This window comes from Drosophila subobscura, chromosome U (genome assembly GCF_008121235.1).
Source record: "Drosophila subobscura isolate 14011-0131.10 chromosome U, UCBerk_Dsub_1.0, whole genome shotgun sequence".
Classification (NCBI taxonomy): domain Eukaryota; kingdom Metazoa; phylum Arthropoda; class Insecta; order Diptera; family Drosophilidae; genus Drosophila; species Drosophila subobscura.
In genome coordinates, this window is record NC_048534.1 from 20,525,912 (window position 1) to 20,549,859 (window position 23,948).

General features: G+C 49.2%; 3 protein-coding genes across 3 annotated transcripts; 2 read left to right on the forward strand and 1 right to left on the reverse strand.

Moving 5' to 3' along the window:
• Positions 1 to 209: 209 nt before the first annotated feature.
• On the forward strand, positions 210 to 10,169 carry LOC117901938 (disks large homolog 5). Its single transcript, XM_034812907.1, has 10 exons — positions 210 to 775; positions 2,395 to 2,488; positions 2,551 to 6,795; positions 6,851 to 7,234; positions 7,784 to 8,038; positions 8,104 to 8,323; positions 8,386 to 8,624; positions 8,684 to 8,913; positions 8,968 to 9,184; positions 9,250 to 10,169. The coding sequence occupies exons 2-10, from the start codon at positions 2,434 to 2,436 to the stop codon at positions 9,351 to 9,353; spliced, it is 5,949 nt and encodes a 1,982-aa protein (XP_034668798.1). The 5' UTR covers positions 210 to 775; positions 2,395 to 2,433; the 3' UTR covers positions 9,354 to 10,169.
• Positions 10,170 to 10,284: 115 nt separating this feature from the next.
• Positions 10,285 to 17,867, reverse strand: LOC117901940 (protein spaetzle 4). Its single transcript, XM_034812909.1, has 3 exons — positions 17,290 to 17,867; positions 11,225 to 12,525; positions 10,285 to 11,160 (listed from the first exon to the last, which is right to left on the reverse strand). The coding sequence occupies exons 1-3, from the start codon at positions 17,338 to 17,340 to the stop codon at positions 10,704 to 10,706; spliced, it is 1,809 nt and encodes a 602-aa protein (XP_034668800.1). The 5' UTR covers positions 17,341 to 17,867; the 3' UTR covers positions 10,285 to 10,703.
• Positions 17,868 to 21,312: 3,445 nt separating this feature from the next.
• Positions 21,313 to 23,540, forward strand: LOC117901610 (conserved oligomeric Golgi complex subunit 8). Its single transcript, XM_034812429.1, has 5 exons — positions 21,313 to 21,457; positions 21,520 to 21,992; positions 22,050 to 22,263; positions 22,319 to 22,503; positions 22,562 to 23,540. The coding sequence occupies exons 1-5, from the start codon at positions 21,385 to 21,387 to the stop codon at positions 23,351 to 23,353; spliced, it is 1,737 nt and encodes a 578-aa protein (XP_034668320.1). The 5' UTR covers positions 21,313 to 21,384; the 3' UTR covers positions 23,354 to 23,540.
• The last annotated feature ends 408 nt before the right edge of the window (positions 23,541 to 23,948 follow it).

The window sequence follows — 23,948 nt, forward strand, 5'->3', positions numbered from 1 at the left end:
CAGCCCAGACACATTTTGTCCATCAATCGGATACAGATATAGTTTTAGTGCTGAGAGTCTTAACTAGCTGGAAATATGAAATGAAATATCAAAATCGACGAAAATGATTTTGCGATTCGGTATATTTACGGCTTCAGTCAAAAATCATGATAGTATATTTCGGTCTATTTTTGTGGGTCTAGCGGTATATTTTATCGATAAGTCCGCGGTCGCACTGGTTTGCATTGTTTTTTTTTTGTTAGTTTTTGTTCGCTTTTATTAACGTTTTCGGGTGCTGATTCGTCATCGTTCGCGTAGTGATTTGATTGTGTGGTGTTTTGTCTAAAACTTGCTACCTTTCCTTTTTGAGTGGTCTCAATCATTCTGTCGCATTCGCCTGTTGCGCCTGTTGGGGTGGAGCTCTCTCTTTCGCCTCACTTTTTGTCTCTCACTCACTCACTCTCTCTCCGTGTTTTTTCCCCCACCCCGTTCAGCTGTTGCGTTTGCGTGCGTGTAGGCCAACAGCAGCAGAATTTTATGTCCATTTGGATGGTGGAAAAACTATAATACTCTCTGTCTCTGGCCCGATGTTTAGTGTGAGAAAATAGTGATATACGGCACGTGAAGTACCCATCATTAATGCCCGTAGAGCCGTTGTTCTGTCTGGGACAGTGCTCCTCCTCCTTCTCCACCTTCGCCGTTTCACAATTACTGTGTTTACACTGCTAACACCATCGCAAGCAGCCACGGTGCTACCAATACCAACACCAACATCCATAACAGTGTTGACTAGAAGGTAAGCAACAGTAAATACTTATGTTTTGCAGTTTATATAATTCCCCGTTTTCTTCTCTTTCTCTCGCGTTCGGGCAACTTGTTTTACCCGTATATACAAACATACATATGTACATTTGTACATCTATAAGATACATACATGTATGTACATATGTAGTAGCTGTGGGATGTACATATACATATGTATATGTATATGTATGTAGTACATACATACTTGTATTGCTATTAATTTACGCTTTCTGCTTGGCTGCTTCAATTAATTCTTTGGTTTAGTTTCTGCCTCCTGCCCGATGCTCTTTTACATTTTGCTTAATTACCACACATACCCCTGGCGCCCCGGTACCCTAACTCGCTCACAAATATCTCTCCTTTGCACAAGCCAGCCGCAGACGCAGCGCGCTCTCGATCGTGGATAGGGAAGTCATTAGCCCTCCCACCTGCCTACCCCCTGAAAGCGCCGAAATGAAGTTTCTGAATGTCTCACGTCTGACCATACAACGGCTTAAAGATTCTTCTCCACTGTGTGTGGATACCCTCGAAGGGAGTATGTTGATTATTGCAAGCCCGCAGACCGCAGATAAGTTCAGATTCACGAATAATATTCGATTCACTTATGGGAAATTTATTTCCAATTTTCAAGTCGAACTTTCATACCCTTTAGCGAAGTTCTTAATATGTTGATTTATTTAAAATCACTTTTCCAATAGGCAAAATTTGTCAAACCTGTAAGGGTATCAGAAGACTCGACTCTGAAGCAAATTAAAAGCTGCCATGGAAACAACCGTTCTGCAAGTGTATCAAAATCTTCGGTTTCATAGCAAGCCTTTCCATCTTTCTTGTTTTTTTGCTTGCTGCTTGTTGAATGTATTTAAATTGTACTTGTTCAATTGTGAAAATCGCAGTTTCACAAAATTTGTGAAAGTTTTGGTTTTCCATAACTTTTGGTTTTCCTCTCCGCATGGAGCGGCATGAGCGAGCAGTGGCCATGCCATGGATAATTAATGCAGCAAATAGATTGCTTTCGGCTTCTTTTTAAAACAATAGGAGTAACTAATTCCACTGTAGAGATGTGAGATTAATATTTATTTTATTAACTTTTCGGTTGTGGTTTTTAATTGGAAGTTTTTAAGGCAAATATAAATATCTTATTTGAATGTGTAATTTGTGTTTTTGGATCTCGCTCCCTTTGGCAATTATTTGATTTATAATAAATCATAGTTTTGGTTATCTGTTGACCCGATAAAAATGGATGATCGATACGAGTAAATGACGAAATATTGTTCGTAAAGTTTCAAAAATAGACGTACGGTGGAAGACCTTTGATTGAAATTGATAATGGATTTATTTATAACATAATAAGCCAGTTGAAAGTTTGCTTTGAATGAATGAAGTTTCGTAGATTAATCTTTGGTGTTAGCAGTTACGTAGTTTGTTGGGGTTTAATTTGAATAACTTTTGCCAAGAACGCTTTTCACGCAATTATTCTCGGGCATTTTCTTTTGCACTCTTCGCTTGTGCGACTGAGTTTCGTCGGTTGTCGCAGAATAAATTTCAGAGCTGCCTCAGATCTAACCCGCAATATATTTAAAATTAATTTCCCATTTACTTTCCCCCCTGCAGCTTCATCTATATGTTGTGCATTGTCCAAAAGATGTTGTGATGGCAAAGATGGCATCGGGAGATCTTTCGCTGACCAGCACGAGCAGTCAAGAGGGTGAGTGGATCCAGTTTTAGTCCCATGAAAACAATCTCTAATGACTTTTGGTTTACCAACAGAAGAGAGTTCAGAGTATGTGGGCTATGACAACACACTGCGTCCGCCGTCCAACTCCAGTGGGAGCACCACGGCCGCCAATATGGCCAACAACAATGGGCCCACCAAGGACGTCAACATCAACAGCACAGCCATTGTGGGTGTGTCCGGCAGCGGGCACGGCAACGGCAAGAAGTACGAGCTGCTGCAGTCGCAGTACGAGGTGGCAGTGCGGGAGCTGAGCACGCTGCGGCAGCAGCACTCGCACACGAAGCGACGCTGCGAGGAGCTGGCCACCGACCTCAATCTCTACCAGGAGCACTACGTGGCGGACAGCAAGAAGTTCACGGACATGGTGGAGGAGAGTGCGCGGCTCAAGCGCAAGCTGATCCTGCTGGAGAACCAGAGTCAGCAGAGTCAGCAGAGCCAGAATCAGAATCAGAATCAGAACCAGAATGGCAGCGCACAGGGAGCGCCTCAGGGAGCGGGCGGCAATCCGTATTACTTCGGGAAGCCTCCAGCCTCCTGCGATGGCAGCTGCAGCGACAAGCTGGCGGAGCTGAAGAAGGAGCGCAGCATGCTGGTGGTGGAGCGGGAGAAGTACAAGAAGTCGTACATTGAGCTGGAGAAGGAGCGCAACTACTATCGAGAGCGCGGGGACGAGAACCAGACGCTGAAGGTGCTGCTGTCCAAGGAGACGAAGAACGTGGTCTCGCTCACGGAGGAGCTGAATCAGCTGCTCTCCGAGAAGGACAACGTGCTGCAGGAGACGCAGAAGATGTCCGACGATCTGGTGCTGGCCAACAAGGAGATCGAGCGTCTCAAGAAGGACGAGCAGTTGTGCCGCACCGAGATCAAGTCGCTGCAGCTGGCCAATGCCGAGCTGAAGAAGCGCGATCTGCTCAAGTCGCGCGAGAGCTCCTGGTCGAAGGAGTTCTCCTCGAGCAGCAAGGAGGACAGCAAGGAGCTGGAGAAGCTGCGCAAGAGCCTGGAGAAGGCGCTCTCCGAGGTGGATCGCGCCGGCCAGGATGCCGATGAGGCGAAGCGCGTGCGCGACTGGGCCATCTCGCAGCGCGAGAAGATCGTCCAGGAGCGCGACTCCGTGAAGACGCTCTGTGATAAGATGCGCCACGAGCGCGACAAGGCCATCTCCGACTCCCTGATGGCCATACGCGACAGCGAGAAGATCAAGAAGCAAAAGGACGAGGCCCAAAAGAAGATCGATCTGCTGAAGGAGCAGCTGGAGAACCAGAACCTCGACAATGCCTCACGCCGCAGCTTCCGCCTGAGCAGCTACGAGGGCGAGGACCTGCTCGAGATTGAGCTCTCCAACTACGACCATGCCGTCGATCTGGGCATCATACTGGACGACAGCAACAAGCGGAAGCTCGTCTGTGGCGTCACCAAGAGCTCGCCCGCCTTTGGCAAGCTCAAGATCAACGATGTCATCTGCAAGGTGAACAACATGGACTGCCAGTCGCTCTCCCGCCGCATGGTGCTCGACGAGATACGCGCCTGTGCACCGCGCAGCCTGCTGCTCGTCTCCCGCACGCGCCACAGCAAGCGGCATCCGTACTCCGTGCAGCTGAAGACGCGCGACCGAGACACGCTGCACGGCCTGCAGCTGGACATGGGCGTGTTCATAGCCAAGATCGAGCAGAACTCGCTGGCCTTCTACGAGCCCGAGCTGGATGTGGGCGATCGTGTGCTGAGCATCAACAACAAGTCCATGGACTCGGTGCAGTCCATCGAGGAGGTGATGCAGCTGCTCAACGATTCGCGCAGCGACAGCCTCAACATATTTGCCCTCAAGTATGTGCAGGATCAGCTGCAGATGCCGCAGGGCGGCGAGGTACACTGCCGCATGACCACATCTTCGGCCCAGACCGACTCCATAGACTCCATGCAGCAGCTGAGTGGCAACAGTGGAGCTGGCACCAGTGTCAGTGCCACAGCAGGCGGTGGCGGCAGCGGAAGTGCCACCAAACATCCCTCGAAATTCGCAGACTTTTTCCTGCGGAAGCTAAAGTTCAGCAAGCCGGGCACACCGGACGATAACTTTGAGCAGGAGCACGACGATGCCATTGCCGCACTGGACTCGGTGCTCAGTGAGAACAGCTCGGAGAAGAGCAAGGAGAATCTCTTCAATCGCAAGAAGCGCACCAAGAAGGAGAAGGAGGCCGCCGCCAAGAGCATGGGCACCTGGCCGCGGGCGAGCATCTCGCACGACAATCCCACGGGCACCATTGGCCAGCGTGGCGGCGAGAAGAAGCGCGCCCTCATGTCGCTCTTCACCGCGGGGCCCATCAACGTGGACAAGGATGATGATGTGGATGTCCATGCGGACACAGTGGTGGGTCATGCGACGCTCGACAAGCCGCTGCAGCAGCAGCTGCAGGATCTGCCACCGCCGCTGCCGCCGCAGCTGTCCAAGCCGCTGGCGCACATCCGCAATGCCAATGGCAGCGCCATCAAGTCGCATCCGAATCGTAACTCCAATCCCGTGAGCTCTGGCCCCTCGGCTCTGTTTCCGCCCTCCGTTGGTGGTGTGGGCGGCATGCCGAGCCATCCGGGATATTCATCCCATCCCCGGCACTCGCTCTACGGCGGCACCATGTCCGCCGCGGATGAGCCCCAGAAGCCGCTGCAGCGTGCCGCTCCCCTCATGGGCGCCAATGCACGGGTGAAGATGCCCTCGCAGGATCGCTACGGTGCCCGGCCGCACAGCAATCATCGCCTGTCGCTGAACATTACGCCCAGCGGGGACTTTTACCAGCCCAAGACGAGCGGCCAGCAGGCGCAGCAGCAGGTGATGAACGCCGCTGGTGGCGGCGGTGGAATGGCCATGGGAATGGGCATGGGTATGGGCATGGGAATGGGTATGGGCTCTGGCACAGGGCCTGGACCGGCGGCAGGCGAGTTTCCTGTGCGAAAACAGCAAATCTTTGATGTGTTTCATCCGCCGCCGCTGCCCAAGACCAGCGCCAGCTCCAACTCCAACTCGAATGCCGTTTTTATGCCACTAAATCCAACGCGTGGCATGCCACTGCATCCGTCTGGCAGCCAGCCGGCGGATGTGATATCGTTGAAGTCACAGAACTCCATCGAGTCGATGCTGTCCACCAAGAGTCCGCCCATAAGCGAGTACAGCGTGTACCCCAAACGGCATGTGCCCATGCCGCAGGCGGTCAAGCATGTGCCCAAGTATCCCAGCGACAGCGAGAGCATTGGCTCTGGCATTCTCGGCATTGGCACCGGCATCTACTCGCAGCAGGCCAGCCACATTTCGGGCAATCGGCACACGCAACTCTTTCCCACATTCGCGCCGAGTGTCCAGGGGCTGCGCAATACGCGACACTCCAGTCCACTGACGCTGCCATCGCCGCCGCCACAGCCACTGGCCACGGTGGCCCAGCATGACAGCAGCAGTGCCATTGGCATACCCACAGACCTGGACTATCCGCATCCACATCCACACTCGCAGCAGCATCAGCAGCAGCAGCAGCAGCATCACCATCAGCAGCAGCAACAGCAGCAGCAGCACATGAATCCCCATCCACTGCCACATCCGCTGCCGCCGTATCTGGACTATGGCCATCCCAGTCATGCCCCCTATCCGTATATGGGAGGAGGCAGTGCTGGTGGAGTCATCTACGAGGGTGGAACCTTTCCGCGGAAGAAGGACAACCAGAGACTGCGCATACCGTCCAATCCGAGTGTGGCCAGCAAGAGCAGCAGCATGGTGAAGAACAGCTCGGGCTCCATCGATCATCACTATGTGACAAGCATGGCGCCGGCATCGTCGGCCTCCTCCTCGGACCGCGCGCCCATCTCCCTCATGAGCACGGCCATCCATGCCAGCTTTGGGGGAGCGGCAAATGGCGGAGCTGGCGGCGGCGGCAGTGGCCGTGGCTCGCCCATGCCCCAGGTGCACGTGGAGGTGCTCAGCCATGGGGCTGGCAGCGGCAGCAAGCGCAGCTCCAATGTGCCCGCGGATTTTCTCTGCCCTGGAGACCTTAGAAGAGTCACCATCGACAAGCGCGACAAGTCGCTCGGTATCACCATTCAGTGCAATAACAACGGTGGCGGCATCTTTGTGTCCACCGTGGCTGACAAGAGTACCGCGATGCGTGCCGGTCTCCAGGTGGGCGATCAACTCTTGGAAGTGTGCGGCATCAATATGCGTGCGGCCACGCAGGAGATTGCGGCCAATGTGCTGCGCCAATGCGGTGACTCCTTCACCATGCTCGTCCAGTACAATCCGGAGAGTGAGTCTACATCCGTTGACCATTGCGGCAGCCTCTCTAATCTCCTCTTTTGCAGAGTTCCCTTCGATGGAGTACGAGATGGGCACGCACAATCTGGAACCAGAATCTCCCCTCAATCACTCGGGTTCGCCGACGCCGCGCAACTCGCCGCGCCCACCGGCCCGCAATGTGCTGGCTCCGTTACCCCTGCAGCCGCTCACCCTGCTGCCCTCAGCGGCGACGTCATCCGTTGGCTCGCGCGCACCGCTCTCCCATCAGTCCATCAAGGACCAGAGCTTCACGGACAGCCTGGAAAACCAGTCGGACATTAGCAGCAGCCAGGACATGCCCTCGTCGGCGGCCACCACCACCACAACCACCGCATCGGCCACCTCAACTGTGTACGATGAGGACCCCAAGCCGGCATTGCCGCCGCCACCCGTTTCCGTTCCAGCAGAGAGTACGTACAGTCAGTCCTGTTCCACTAACCCAGCTGCTTCTTCATTCCCCAAGTCTATTCAAGAGGCGCAGTAGAGTCAGCTCAGATCAGCATTCGTAGCCGTCGATTATGTTGGGTTAAAGTCTTTGAACTAGAGACAACTTGTAGCCAAAAATCTATGAGGAGCGATCGCAATACACAGACAAGAGTAACGGACCCCAAAATAAGAGTAGGAAATAAGCAGCCATGCGAATAATACAGACTAAAAACTGTTCGTAAGCGGACATGGAAATTAAACAGAAATAATAATCGCTTTAAAGTTTGCGGACAAACTCCGAAACATGCTAAAAGTCTGACTAAAATGATTGAAAATCTCCCAAAATCGTCTCGCAAACTGAATCTTTATCGACCTCTCGAAGGCGAAAATTTCACTCTCAGTTTACAATCCCAAAAATTTTAGCTACGCGTAATTCTGGCGTGCAATATCCTCCTGTGAGCTGAAAGATAGGGTCTCCATCTCACAAACTCCGCACTCTCACACACACTTTCCTTATTGTACGAACATTTCAGCTCTGCGTTACGTGACGCTGCACATGGACAAATCGAAGAATCTGGGCATCAAGCTGTTTGGCGGCAACAAGGTGGGCATTTATGTGCACGATGTGGCAACTGGTTCGCCCTCGGATCATGCCGGCATACGCAAGGGCGATCAGATACTGGAGTACAATGGCGTCGACCTGAGCGGAGTGACGGCCGAGCAGGCAGCCAACGAGATATCCAAGCTCACGGACACTGTCACCATGCTGGTGCAGAACAAGCTACACAGTAAGCGACACACACAGTTCCTTTTGGTCTGCCAGTGGAGAGATGTTAATTCGCAATTTATTTAGCACTCAAGCAAATAAAAGACGAACCGGGAGATTCGTTCTACATACGCGTGGGGTTTGATCGGATCGGAGAGCTGAACGAGGATGATTTGCGCTTTGTGAAGGATGAGGTGCTGTATGTGGACAACACGGTGTTCAATGGCACCTTTGGCCTGTGGCGTGCCTGGAAGCTGGACGCCATGGGACACCGGAAAGAGTGCGGCATCATACCCAGTCAAATGAAGTGCGTATCAGATGTATGTTTATATATTTCGGATTGTATATTCCAACCGTTTTCCCTTGCAGGGTGGAAGAGGAGCTGCGCTCGGGCGAGGTGGTTGACTGTGATACGGGAACCGCTCGACGCGGCAGCACCTCGGCTCGTCGTTCGTTTTTTCGTCGCAAGAAGAACCAGCGCAGCTCGTCCCGCGACTCCACGGAAATTGCCAGCTTCAGCAATACTCAGCTTAGCTTCTTTCCGGACCTAGGCCTACTCAACGATGATGGCGGTGCCCTCAGCTATCAGCGTGTGGAGCTTCTGGACTGTGAGTTTTGTTCCAAATCTCCAAGGGCCATCTCTAATATCGGTTTTCTTGTCTTGCAGCGCCCACACGTCGGCCCGTGCTGATCATTGGACCGTTGTCCGAGTGCCTGATGGATCGCCTCACCATTGACTTTTCCAATCTGTTCAAATTGTGTGAGGTGACGGCCATGGACTGCTCGCAGGAGGCCATGGAGGAGGGTCTCAAGGAGAACATCTTCGTGGACTATCGCCGGCGGGGCAACAAGTTCGAGTGCACCACCGTGGAGGCCATCAGCAATGCCTGCAAGAATGTGAGTGGAGTGCGCCTTGATCTTGGTTTCTTCATGCTAACGTTCTTCCTTTAGGATCGACGTCACTGCATTCTGGATGTGTCGATTTCGGCCGTTGAGCGGCTGCAGCGTCTGCAAATCTATCCGATTGTTCTGCTGCTGCGCTTCAAGTCTGCCAAGCAAATTCGCGATATTCGTGATTTTGGCACGGACAAAATCTCGGCCAAGGCAGCCAAGGAGATGTACGAGCGGGCCATGAAGCTAGAGACTGACTACAAGCAGTACATATCAGGTGGGACTCGACCTCGCGTGTGTTTCCTCCTCAACTTTGCGTGACTTTTCTTTTTCGCTTTGCAGCTGTCATACCTGGCGTGAGCATCAAGCACATGTGCACTCAGATCAAGGATGCCGTTGACAAGGAGCAGGACAAGCTGCTCTGGGTGCCCGTCTCGAGTGCCTAATGCCAGCACGGATTTCACACATAGAGTTTACTAGTTATACAATTAATGCTAAGTGGTCCGAGCGTAGTATTTTTGCAATGCGTATCAATATTATCAAGTTTTGTATTTCGTTTCGTTCAACGCAGAGTATTCTATGGGCGTCCGTAGAGGATGCAAAAACGGCAGCAAGGATGTTGGTTTTTTTGCATTTTAGGACGCGCGGTATTTCTACTTGTTTTTCTTCGTCTTCGTCTCCGTCATTTAATTTATGTACTATATTTGTAGCTGTAGTCAAGTATGTTTTACTTGTGGTTCTGTCTGTCTGTTGGGGCATCCCTTCACATCAATTTATTTATACAACTGAAAAGGAAGTCTGTAAGGCAACTCTAAACTAAATATGTAATTGTTCTACTTGTTCAACTTATTAGTATGTATTCGTAAGTACATAAAACTTTATATTTTATACACCTATCAAACTCATCTAGTGGCAATAGAGAGAGTTTTGGCTTTAAGCTGTTCGTTCAATTATGTATATTAAATAGTTTTCAACTCAAATTATTTATTTCGAGCTTTAACTACTTGTCCCATGTGCCTTTGCCGCAAGCTGACAATCAGAACAAAAGTTGTGCAACATTAAAAGTGTTATTTATTCGATGAACAATATTATTATTGGATATTGATTGATTGACAAACATAAAAAAAAAACGCTATCACTAGCCGTAGGGTGGTAATCGGTTAGCTGTATTGAAAATGAAAATGGAATGAAATGCTTGAAAAGATTCAGAAATCCTTGCTACACATAAATACAATTTATATGCCTTAAAGTTTAAAGATTAATTTACATATATTTATATTTATATATATATAAATAATACCAACGTATTAAATACATTAAAATCTATTTTATACATTCTACATACACTACAAACTACATACATAAATGTCATGTAAATGACTGCGTACATTTTTGCAATAAATATTTTTCCACAAATTGTTCTCCGCTCCGCCCTATGCTCTAGCTAATGTTATGGCCACTGTTTTGATATATTTATTTATTCGCAATCTGTACTTATGCCTAACTATAGCTGGAATAATTTATAATTAAGTAAATTAAATACCATCGGACACGGCGCTGTGGCCGCGATAAGTTCAAAAAGTATTTCAAGGTACATTCGCTCTTCAAAGTGTTGGCTAAATCGGGCATTATGTCTGCCTATATTTACATTGACATAATGCCACCGCTTAAACGATAATCTTATGGCTATTATTATGCTACTGGTTAATATTTGCAACTCTTAGACTAGCCAGAAATCTATGAAAAAAACCTATTCATCTACTGTACAAGGGAGGGAACGATTTCATCTGTCAGAACTATCCCTCGAGAAAGTCGAAATCATCGCGTGGCCGGTACCACTCCTCGGTGGCATGATCGTAGATGGCTCGCTGTACCTCCGCCTCAGCGGCTTCCACGGGATCCTGCTGCGGTGCATCGAAGCTGCGACTGTCGGAGCGTGGACTGCGCGAGGTGGCCCGGAACTCCATTGGTATGTTGTAGCACTTGCAGATGCAGCTGGAGGGGAAGCGGAACCAGTCGGAGAAGATGCCGCGGCACTCGTTGTGCGGATCGTAGGCCAGCAGACGATGGAGGCGGTACTGCTGCTCGCAGCGGCAGCCATCCCGGCAGAACATTTGCTTGAATTCCTGTGTGCACTTCTCCCAGTGGACGTACTGCTCAAACGGGTACAGATTGAGCAGCGCCAGCACCTCGCCGCGTGTATTGTTTGCCCAGAAAGGAGCCACCACCTCATCCTTAACCGGACAGGCATTGCTAATGGAATGGAAGCAAGTTAGAGATTAGTTTTATTTCAGCCTAGACTTGTGATTAGACTTACACTCCGCGCATGTTGCTGCTCACAGCCACTGGCTCCTGCTTCATGGCATCCTGAAAGAGCTGACCCTCACGCACCAGTCCCGCTTTAGTTGCGGCTCCTGCCTGAGCTGGAATTAGAACTGGAACTGAGGCTGGAACTGGAACTGAAGCTGGAGCTGCCGTGGGAGCTGCTGTGGTGCTTGTGGTCAGCGGCCTGCGCTGCTTCTCCGGACTGAATCCTGTCGAGGAGCCTGAGAACAGTGAAGCAAAGCTGACGGGCGTCGTTACCGATGGGACGACTGCAGGCGAGGCTTTTGTCGCATTGCGACGTATCAGCACGGTGGCTGCGGTGGTCGCTGGAGCCGCTGGAGCCGCTGTGCTTGCAGTCGTGGGCACAGCCCGCAGAGTGGCCGAAATGGTGGAGGCTTCGGCAGGCTTTCTCCTGCGACTGGCCGACGTGGCAGCGGAGCTTTTGTTGATCCCTGTGGATGGCCTGAGAGTCGTGGGTGTCGCTGGCGCTGCCTTCGATTCGCTGCTGAGATTCCGCAAACCCAATTGAGGCGAATCGATGATTTGGATGTTGTCCCCAGTGCCTGGCGTTGGAGTGGTGCTGCTGCTCGTTGAGGTTGAGGGAACCTCGTACACACTATTCGTGTCGGGATTTGGAACCACGGGGGAGTCCTCCAGTGGAGCAGCAGCTGTGGTGCTCGTACTGGTTGAGTTCGAGGCGGAGGTGGCAGTGGTAGTGGTTGTGGCTGGAGTTGTGGTTGTTGTGGAGCTTCTAGCCGTTGTACTGGCGGTGGTTGGTGCCTCCGTTGTGGTTGTCGTTCCCTTTGTGGTCGTGGAAACTGGTCGGAAGTGCGGCTCCATGAGCACATCGTTCCCTTTGTAGCTCACAAAGTCATCCCGATCACGATCACGATCTCGATCGCGACCATGCATCAGATACTTGGCGCTGCGACGTCCACCATCCTTGCTGTAACGCTCAGCGGTATCCTCCATATCATCCTCATCCACCTCATTGTTCTGGATCTCATCGCGCAGTATGGATATGTGTCGCACGTCCCCGTACATGCGCTTCATCAGTCCCTGGTTCTCGTGCACAAATCGTCGCACTGCATGCCAGGGATACGCGGTGCCAGGCAGATGGCAGAACGCCTGCTTGCCCAGATCGCAGGGAATGGCCGCCAGCATTTGGGCCCTGCCACGACGCGACATCTTGCCATTGGGCGTGCAAGAGTTGGCCGAGTCGAAGCCGAATCCTGTGGCCACAATGGGCAGAGCAACCATAACGATCAGCAACAGACAGAGAATGGCATCGTCCTGGAATGGTAGAGTAAAAAAAGAAAAACTTTATGCATTCCGTGTGCTCAATAAATGTTGTGCAAACGAGCATTCATCTTCCAGATGGGCCTTTCGCCCATGATGACTTCAAATGTGTTTGCACAGGGCAAACGTCTACGAGGAAATCTTAATTGAAATGAGAATCGAGTGGATGGATGGAATGGATGCTGCTGATAAGCAAATGGCGTGACGCTAAAACTCTCTTTTTATTGGCCTGGGAGTGCACCTGGCTCTCACTTGGGGCTAACGACAAATTGTCTCCGTCGCTGCCATGACGAGGCAAAGAGTCACAGCCCAGACGCAGAACCGCTGGAAAATCAAATTTTACTTTCACGCAAAAGCCAACTCTGGACAATCACAAGTCATAAAGATGATCGATGTGCATTTGCATGCCACAGCCTGCATCTAAGAGATAGATACATAAGAGAGGGAGAAAGAGAGCGACAGACTGGTTGCAGCGGATGGGCGAGTGAGTGAGTGAGTGGCGGCCATCGGGCAACCGGCAACTGGCAACTGGCCGACCACCGAGCGACAGCTGGCCAGCCGGCAAAGTGAAATGCAAAGAGCAATCAAAAGCGAAATGGGTTACCCAAGTAAAAGTAAATTGCGGCACAGGCACAGGCACAGGCACAGGCCTGACGTTGGAAAAGCCAAGGCATTTCCCCCGCTCCCTGCAAGTCTGGTCTGGGGGCCCTTTCAACTTTCCTTTTCGGTTGCACAATTGTTGAAAAACTGTTGCCAGTCCTCGTTGGCCACAGAGCACCTTACATACATATATGGCAGATATATGTATAGGGAACGTGCCCGGTCTCTGCTTTTGCTCTCTCGCTCTCTGGCTCTCCCCGAACCGGTTCGTTGCCCAAAAAATTCATATGCATTCAGACTCGCATTCGCATTCGTACTCTTGCTCGCATATATTTATATTATATTATATTATATTATTTTATATTATATGCCACACACTCGTGTGTGTATCGATCGTAAATGATTCACTCGCCCTGCCAAAAAGAAAGTGTTTCGTCTCCCTTGTGGTTTTTGGTTGGCGGATGTGTCTCGATGCCCCACACTGATGCGAACCTAAACTTAACACGCTCCAACGATTGGTTTCTGTTATGTCATCTGGCTGGGGGTTTCGGGGGAAAATTCCAGCCTCCTGATTAGCATATGTAAACATTTGATTTGTGACATTGGGTTGACTTTATTTCGTAATAGTTTTTCTGAACATTCGTTGATTTGTTTCACATAGGCTTGGGTTTGGGAAAGAGCTTTAGGTGCTATTTGTTGATGATTTTGTGGCATGCACTTTAGATTAAATTTCATATTTTTTGGTAATAAAAAGCTTACAGAAGTAAACGCGAAGCTTCGACATTTGCAATTTGTTTCTTGGAAGTATTCAATAAGAGTCATGCTAAGGGAAATTCGTGCCCAAATATATCCCAGAATGCAATACAACAAATGGAACATCCAATGCTAAACCGAATGAAGACATCAAAGAGCTCCCAACAATTTTGCTGAGTTCATAGCAAAGTGAATCGAAATGCCTCGAAGGAATGCCAAAGTAATAATCGCATTCTCCACCACAAAGTGGGCCAAATACTTTATGTCTAATGGAACTTCTTCACAGAACCACTTCAACAATCAAATGATTCGCAGTACCTCCTCCACTGTTGGGCAATTATAATGAGAAAGTGATTGCAATCAGCATTTTGGGGGATTATGGGGGATGACTGGGAAGACCGCAAGTTGGGTGAAGTGCAAAGTGCGAAGCAAATGTCTCGCTGGCTCTCTTTTTGAACTAATTTGTGTTGAAAAGCGAATCAGGTCAAACCGACAAAGACAAAGACAAATGCGAGTTGCCGTTGCCGTTGCCGTTGCCAGACCGCAAGAAGCTGAAGCTGAAGCCTGAAATGGAAAGCAGAATTACTTTCGCTTTGTTTGGCCAGGGTATCGGTGGGATCGGTGGGATGGGAGCATTAGTGTCGATTGTCGATTGTCATGTGCAGCAAGACAATTAAAACAAATCTCATGCAGCCGCGGGTGAGTTGGAGTCGAGTGGAAACGGGTCCATGGCTCTATGGCTATTCATTAACATTGTCATATTTCTTGGAAGCGGCACTGGCCAGAAGGAAATTGGAGCAAGTGATGCTGCTGTGGCTGCGGCTGCGGCTGCTACTTCTGTGGCTGTCAGCGGTCCGAGTCGGTGAAACAAATCAATATGTGTCCAATCAGCCGTGAGAGCTCGCCTCTCCGCAGTGCAGTGCAGCAGTGCAGCAGTGCAAATGGGCATTAAGTCAACTCGCATCGAGGAAGACATTTGTCAATCGTAGACACTGATGCCGAGCTGTCGCATTGCCAGAGAAATGTATTGCAACACTTTAATGTGTCAGCGACTTTCTACGAAAACCAACCAGATGGGCAGGACAAGGCAGCAGCAGCAGCAGCAGCAGCAGCAGCAGCAGCAACATCTGAGATCTCGGCACGAGTAGATGTTCCAGTGTATGTCTTCATTTCCCAAATACAATGTTGCCTCCAAGTCTTTCCCGCCGCATCCATTTCTCACTCTCGCAGTGCAACTTCAACGACAGCTGCTAGAATGAATTATTTATAAATTCAATTGGCTCTGGAAATAATGTTGATGTTACATTTAACCAAATTTGGTGCTGCGGTGGCCTCAGTGGTTTATGTTGCTCTTGCCTCCCCTGCTGCTGCTGCTGCTGCCTCTGCTGCTAATTGCCAGCCAGCTGGCGAATGGTGAAATTTCCACCACCGCTCACAAAACAAAAGACTTAAGCGGCAAACTTGACTTGACTTTAGCTGCAGCCCGACTCCCAGCCCTAGATCAAATGCATATTCATGGATCGCTAATTACTCGATTGAAATTTCACTTGTGGCCGCCACCGGAAAAGGCCCCGCACGGCCCGCAGTCCCCGCACTCAACCAAAATTGGCAAGTTGCTGTTTTTGGCATTCGCCTCTTTTCTTTTTTGGTCTTACCAACTATCGGTCCAAAATCCAACAAGTCAAGCCAATCCCCCCAATAACCAGGGTGAGTCGGGGCCCACAGACACAGTCGGGGCCCCCTTGGATTTGCTCTCGAAGAAAGTGAAACTTTTTATACCCGGTACTCGAAGAGTAAATAGGGTATATTGTATTTGTGCACATAACGGTTGTATGTAACGCACAGAAGGAAACGTTTCCGACCCCATAAAGTATATATATTCTTGATCAGCATCAATAGCCGAGTCGATTGAGCCATGTCTGTCTGTCCGTCTGTCCGTCTGTCCGTCCGTCCGTCTGTCCGTCTTGTTTGTCGGCTAGTTCTCAGAGACTATAAGAGCTAGAGCCACCAAATTTTGGCACCAGACTGCTGTATGCTCACACTGAAACCAGTGTATTTCAAAAATGAGCCCCGCCCCCTTCCGCCCCCGCAAAAGGGCAAAAACCTCCCAAATCTACAATTTTGAAGATAACAGAAAACTAAAAACGCCATTCCGTAGGGAATGACCTTATCTATCAGATCACCAAATTGGAATCCGATTGGATCATTATTATAGCCACAATGAAGAAATTAATTTGCAGTAGCCAAACCCACCCCGTCCCGCAGCATTCACACTCTGCTTCGCGCTGTTTATGGCCTGGCCCCTGACACGTCACTGCCTCTGCCTCTGCCGCTGCCTCTGCCGCTTCCTCTGCCGCTGACTCTGCAGTGTGTGTCTATAGGGGAGGGTGGCGAGCTAAAGGAGCGTGTTGGCGTGAGTAGTGTTGTTGATGTAGATGACAGATGAAGAAAAAATGTAAAATTGGACAAATAACCGCTAAAGTGCAGATGTAGTACTGAGTGCCGGGTATAAAAGTTGTGACGCGTAAGAAGCGTCTCACACGTCCCTTCTCGTTTTATATTTCATTTCATTTTCGTCTCTCTTTGGGTTTGCTTTTCTTGTTGCTGTTGGTTATGGTGTTGTGATTGCGTAGTCATGCGTTGAAATAACACACACCAAAATCAATACAGCCAAAGAAGTTGTTAATATGCACAAAACGCTTAGAGCCAGTCCCGGCTACTAGCAGCTTATCGATTTCAACACATTTGTTGTTGTGTGAAATGGAAACGTTCGAAGCAGACGCGTGACCATCTCTTAATTGCGTTTTCATTTTCATCAATGGCACAGGGCACCCGAGGGGCAGCAATCAATCAATCAGTCATTTCTGATTGACACTAATACGAAACTTTACAGAGAGGGTAAGCCGTGGGACCGTGTGATTCAGTTTATTTGGGTTTATTGGGTGTTTTTCAGATGATAAATATTTATGGTTAGATGTGACAAGAAATCATTGAAGAGAGCACAGTGGCAAAAGTTGACTTAAAGTTGATTGCAGTAGATTAAGGTAGAAGGAAAATAATTATACAAAAAAGTGTTGCAATCCAGTCAGGGTTAGAGGAACGAGTAAGCTTGGAGAATGGGAAATTGATTTGTTTTCCATAAACTATATCTTTTGATGCAAGAAATTCAATTGATTTCACTTATCCGCTGCATTTCTATAAGAAATAGAATTTTCTGTCAGCTTGTGGTATTCATTTCTGTGTACTTGAATGTCAATGATGAAATTCGTATCATTTCGATAAGCAATTGTTTAATTTTTGAACACTTCCATAATGCCAGAGTAATATTTATGTTGTTTAACTATTCAGTAACTCACAGCACAGTTATAGCTAAAGCTATTTGTAGCTGCAGATGTCGACACTTACCGTTATTAGCTGCGTGATCCGAAACCGCCTATCCATTTGGGTGCGCTTCATTGTTCACTTTCACTCGATTGACACTATCCCAAGAGCGCCGTTGGGCGAATGGGCGAAAGGCGCTTGGCGATTGGCAAATGGCTTTTGGCAAATAGAAATCTGTCAAGGATTTGGCAATGTTTTGACACTACGCGACGTAACAATACACGCAACGGAGCACCCTATAGCATGTCCGTCTGCCGATTAGCAGCAGCAGCTGACAAAAGTGTCGCACACTCGGGTTCACATTCACATTCACATTCGGGATAACAATTAGTGGCAAAATCCATATTTTCATTTGACGACACACCGCAGAGAGCTCTTTAGCTTCAGCTACAGCTTGGATGCAGTTTTCCGCGACCTCTGGTGCCCCGCTTTCGTGTTGGGCTCTGGCTTTTCCCAGTGTAAGCGATGTAAAACCGTGTGGAGAAGGAATCAGCCAAGTCCCAGGCCAAAAATCAAAATCACGTTCACACGCTTCGCGCTCACGTTTGCAACTGCGCCAACGACGACGCCAAAGACAGCAGCAGCAGCAGCAGCAGCAGCAGCAGCTCAAGCTCCAGACCCCGCTGCAGAGACCAAAGCCAGACCAGACCTCTCTCCCCTTTGCTCACGACAAAGAGCGAGGCGAGCCCCAAGATCGGTCGCTCGGTCGGTCGGGGTTCGGCTGCGCCAGCGAAAACGCTTTTTATTTTTACGGCTCTGTTCGGTTTTTTCTTTGCTTATTTTTTGTTTTCTTTCTTCTGGTTTGGTTTTGTTTTCTGTTTTGTTGTTGTGTGTCTTTTTTGCGTTTGCAGGAAAACTTTTTCTTATTTATTATTCGAAGCGTCAGGCGGCGTCGGCGTCGTCGGTGTCGTCGGCGTCTTCGGGTGGCGGAGTAAATGCAAACATTGAAAAACGAGCGAACGCGCGACCAACAGCTGAAGCATTCAATTGCTCTTACGACTGGCAGATACCTGGTAGTTTGTGCGTGTCGAGAAGGTAGTTAATGACTGCAAATAAATGTATGTACATAAATAAATATGTATGTATAAGACTCCCAAGGCGTTTGATTAGAGTCTAAGAGTAAATCCAACATATCAAAAATGTTGAGAAACATTCACCTAAAACATACATTCATCTCACGCGAATACAAGCTACCCCTGTTCTCTCTGTACGTGGGCAGGGTATCCAAAGAGAATCAACAAATATAAATACAAGCAACAAGAAACAGCGCCACACGCAACGCCAACGAAGAGCCGAGTCCGAGTCCGAGTCCAAGCCCGAGTCGGCGGCAGCGGCAAAGGCAGAGAGGGGCAATGTGAGACCAAAGAGACGATGATACGTTTTTGGGGCTGGCCACGAAGACGACATCGACGACGAAGAGTGCGTCGTCTCGGCTGCTTAGTAGGTCAGTAGTGGACCTGAACATTGTTGTTGCTTGGGTTTTTGTTTTGATTCATTTGCTGTGGATGTTGCTGCTGCTGTTGCTGCAGATGTTGCTGCTGAGGATTAGACGGCGCATCTTCATGGCTTGATTGGGAGTGTTGCAGTTTGCCGAGGGTTGCGCAAAAGACTTCGCAGAGCTAAGAATATGGAAAGTAATTGTTTATTGTTGAATAGATCAGAGAACAGTCAAAATAATCATAACTATTATTGATTGATTTATGGAGTCACAGCTCCTGCGAAGTCCCTTTGGCACTCGCCAAGTTCGGTTTTTCTTTCCTCCCACTGTTCGGTTCCGATGCATTTTTATTCCACAACTTACCAAGTGACCCTCGCTGGCGCCCAACTGGACAGAGCTGTTGAAAGCCACTTGGTGGCCGGGGCTAACCTCAGTTTAATTATTGTTGTGTGTTTATTATGTCTTGGCCAGCCCCCCTGTCACGCCCACAAGGCACGACAAGAACAGAATTTGTTTATTTTTTAGTTTTTTTTGTTGTACTTATTTTTGGTTTATTTTTTATTGGCTGATTACATGCCGCCACAAAGAAGTTTCCCCATTGACAACAACCACAACTTGTGGCCAGGATAGAAGAGGGAAGAGTTGCAAGTTGCAAGTTGCAAGTTGGGAATTGAAATTGGAATGGGTGCTCCCCCGTTTCCCGAGTCCCTTTCCTTTTGGCCAAACTGGTTTTCGGCCCAAAAATAATTTCGATTGCGAAATACTTGCAATAATATTCGCACGGAGTGGAGTAAACTTTTACATTCAAATTCTCTTTGTGTGTGCGAACTTTTGGTGTGGGGTTTTGTTTGTGGTTTTGTGGGCGCTAAATGGCCAACCCATGGGCTGGGCTGGTGTAGGTGCACTCGTAGCGGTGGGAGATGTCTACTGAGTTTTTGGGTTGGAGCAAGTGAAAGTGCAAAAATATAATAACTCGGCACAGATCCGCAGAGGTAGCAGGTTCACGGCTGTTGGTTGCTTTAATCATGTGCTCACAGTTCTACAATACATACAGTGCAGGTCATTTAAGTAAATACGCTTGAGATGGTTGAAAAAAGCAAAGCGGAAGCAGAGCAATACAAGTGGGATTCGAAACCCTTAGGTTCATCCAATTAACTGCAGAGTTTTACACGTAAAAGTGCTCGGAAAAGAAAAATTAATATTTTATTTAATGTTTCCAGTAATTTCCGGCAGATAATGTCGCAGTTCCATGCAGATCTTGTGGCTTAATTATGATTATTATTTTGGGCAAGTTTGCCTCTCATTCCGGCCTGAATTTGTGTGAACTATCAGCGTTAAGGCTTTTTAATCTTACGAAACTTGTGCCCCGAAACTTGATCCTCAATTGGCGTCTACTTGGGAGTACTTAGCAATATTATCACTTACTTGCACTCCAAAATAATGGCTTTAATATGCAATCAGAACAATCCCATTAGCGGCCACAACCCATTCCCGGTCCACCAGCTGTGCTTTGCCTCCCAGCGGGCAGCAGCAGCATCATCATCATCAACGCCATCATCATCATCATCTGCAGTCTGCAATTATTGCTTGAGACGCCGAAATGTCTGCACCGAGCAGCAGCTGAAGCTGTAGCTGGATGCTGGATGCTGAATGCTGTCTCATGGCGCGATGAAAGTGCCCCACTGGCAGAAGCAGAAGGCTTTGGCTGTGGCCGAAGGCAGCAGCCGTTTCCCATGCGACTTCGAATGGAACTGCAACTCGTGTTCATTAGCGTCAGTGCTGGGGCAGGGGGGAAATGCGTTACAACCACATTGAACAGGCAGTCAGAAAGAGAGAGAGAGTGAGAGACGCGGACAGACTTCAAAGATAATATGTTTGAAATTTCAGCAAACAGACAAATAAACGTTCTACTTTCACCAAAGCAGCAGCAGCAACAGCGGCAGGCAGAGACGGGGAGTGGCTGGGGGTGGCGCAGAGAGGTGGAGCCATAAAACAGCAGATTGGGGTGGCAGAACACAACATACACAAATAAAAGTGAAGGAAAATTAAAATCAGTTTGAATTTAGCGCTCATGCTAGTCATTTGCGTGACATAGCAGCCAGCTGCTGACATAGTGCATGCACGGCATTATACAGCACTTTCTTTTCTTCCGAAAACTCCGAAAAATTTCATTGGTTGAAAGTTGAAAATGCGTAAAAAGTCGGAAAAAGTACTAAAAGTATTTATTTTCGATATAGAATTTCAAAGTACATGGCGGGAATGGAATGTAATAGGAGTAAATCTTCAGATCTTCAAGGCAACATAGTTCGTATGGGCCATGCTGCGAAAAGTGAGCTTATGCTATTTTTGTTGGTTGACCGTTTAAGTTTTAAACTCTTTTTTTGTAGACATTCCAATAAAAGAAAGTCGTGAAAAGTAGCCAATCTTGTGGAGAATTTATTGAGAAAACGTATAAAATTATAGTTGTAGCACGGAGATTCTTAACTAGCGAGTAATATAAAATAGAACATCAAAATCGAGGAATATTATTCAAGATAAAGTATATTTTGAATGTGCAAGGGTATATTTCCGTGGGTCTGTCGGTATATTTTATCGATAATTCCGCGGACGAACAGCTGTTTGGAAAATCAACAAATTTCCAAAAAAAAAAAAAACATTTGAGAAAAATACACAAAAAACTAATGGAATTCGTAGATAAAATGGATTTGGAGAATGAGCGTGTGCTCAAACTGATATTCCCGGATGGTGTGCCAGGTAAGGGTCCCCGCCATGCAGCTGCGAAAGCAACGAGAATAAAATTTTCATTTCCATTCGAGACAATCTGCGTGGCAATCCCGAACTGGACAATTACCTCGGCAAGCTGGGCACCTACAAGGTGGAACAGCTGAAAAAGGAGCAGGCACGCCTGGCGGACGAGACCAAGAGCATACTGGAGCAGACCCAGGACCTTGCCATCTCCAACTACAAAACATTCATCACGACGGCGGAGAACTCACGCTCGATATTCAACGAGTTCCGCAAGACGGAGGAGCAGGTGGGCACGCTGATTGGCAAGCTGCCGGAGTTCAGTGGCAAGTGCGAGCACTTCCTGAAGGACTCGGCCGAGCTGAACGAGCAGCGACGCCTCAATTCCATAACGCTGCAGCGGAACGCTCAGCTGCTGGAGATACTCGAGCTGCCGCAGCTGATGGAGCGCTGCATACGCGAGGGACGCTACGAGGAGGCCCTCGAGCTGGCCGCCTACGTGCAGAAGCTCGGCCAGCATCAGGGACACATATCTGTGGTGAATGTAGGTTCCCCCCAGCCCAGCATCCTCTTGCCTTTGATGTTTATTTATGCTTTGCAGAGCATTGTGCGCGCCGTGGAGGCCTTGTGGCACACCATGCTGGTGCAGCTGGTGGCCCAGCTGCGTTCGGACTTGCAGCTGCCCAAGTGCCTGCAGATCGTTGGATATCTGCGCCGCATGCAGGCATTCGGCGACAACGAGCTGAAGCTGAAGTTCCTGCAGGCACGCGACTCCTGGCTCACCTCCTGCCTCGAGGCCATTCCCACGGCGGATGGTAAGCAGCCGCACGAGCTCTCCAGCACTTACTCATTGATTCGTTGTCCCTGCAGCACAGCAGCATCTGACCAAAACCATTGAGATAACGCGCATCAATCTGTTCAACATCATCACCCAGTACCGGGCCATATTCCCCGAGGAAGAGGCCGCTGCCAAGGCGACGAGCGGCGGTCTGCGACCCTTGCAGGGTGTCAGCTGCAACGGCGATCGCCTCTTCCAGGCCTGGCTGCACAACAAAGTGGGTAATCGCCTGGGCAGACGGCACTCCTAGATACTAATCCCCTCGCTCTTCGCAGATCAATGCCTTCCTGGAGACACTCGAAAAGGATCTGCAACGCGGCGTTGGATCCATTGAGACGGTCCTCGGCCAGTGCATGTACTTTGGGCTCTCGTTCAGCCGCGTCGGTGCCGACTTTCGAGCCCTCATGGCGCCCATCGTCGTGGGCGTGGTGCAGCGCAAGTTCGTGGCCAGCATTGAGCAGGTGAACGAGCAGTTCGAGGAGGAGCTGGAGAGATTCACGCTGATCAACAAGGTGACGTTGCACGCCCGCAAGCAGGTGGATGCCGCCACGCTGTCTGCCAGCGAGCACGAGTCCTTTGCGCCACCAGAGACGCTGATGGACTTCTACCCGCTGGCCGCCCTCTGCAACGGCTATCTGAATGCGCTGAACGAGCTGCGGCTCTGCGCCCCACTGGCCCTGGCCACAGACGTCACGCACTGCTTGCAGCAGTCGCTGCAGCTGGTGGCCCAGCGGGTGCTCGCCTTCTATCGCCAGGAGCAGCAGGCCTTCACGGGCAACGAGCGCGAGAGCTTCGTGAAGCTGTGCTCCTGCCTGGCCTACGATCTGGTGCCCTATGTCCAGCGCTGCATCCACGGCGTCTTCCCGCCCCAGTCGCTCACCCTGCACCTGGGCACAAGCCTCCTGCAGCTGGAGCAGCAGCAGCTCACCTATCTGCAGCAGACACGCATCCTAGAGCCCCTCAAGCATCTTCTGCCCACCAAGGTGCTGGTGCAGCCACAGCCTGCCCAGGCAGCCGTTCTGAAGCCAAAGCCCAGCGCCAATCTACCTGTTGCTGCCGAGGGATGAATCAGTTCCAACAAGTTTACAGTTTATTGGGAGTCAAATATATTTTCATTCGAACTAAGCGTCAAAAACAAAGCGTAAAACGTGAATAGGAATGCTCTTGGCGGATTCTTTAGTCTCTTTATAGGGAAACACACATGGAAATATCTAAATCAGCTTGTAAACAATAATACATCGCGATGCACATGAAGTTTTAATGGTTGTACATATGTATGTGTGTGTGTGTGTGTGGCTGCACGCTTTGTGTTTACCAGCTGCTGCGTTTTGCATGCAGCTTTGATCAAAGAGAGGACAGAAAGAGAGAGAGAGACATAGCTGAAAAGCTCAAAGCTCAGAGCACATGACTTGGCGAACATATCCCCAACGGATTTTAATGCTGTGCAGTATTGTTGCTTGTTTGTCACTCTCTTTCTCGCTCTCTTTGTCGCTTAATTCTATCCAATAAGTTATCCAGCGAATTTGCTTAAAGGTTCGCAACATCGATCATCGGAGACACTGCCTCTAAATGTCTTCAACGAAGTAATCTTTACCAATTCCATGGCCTCACTAAAGTCGATCAGACTGACGGAACTCTAAAACTAAAATCTGAAAACTAAAA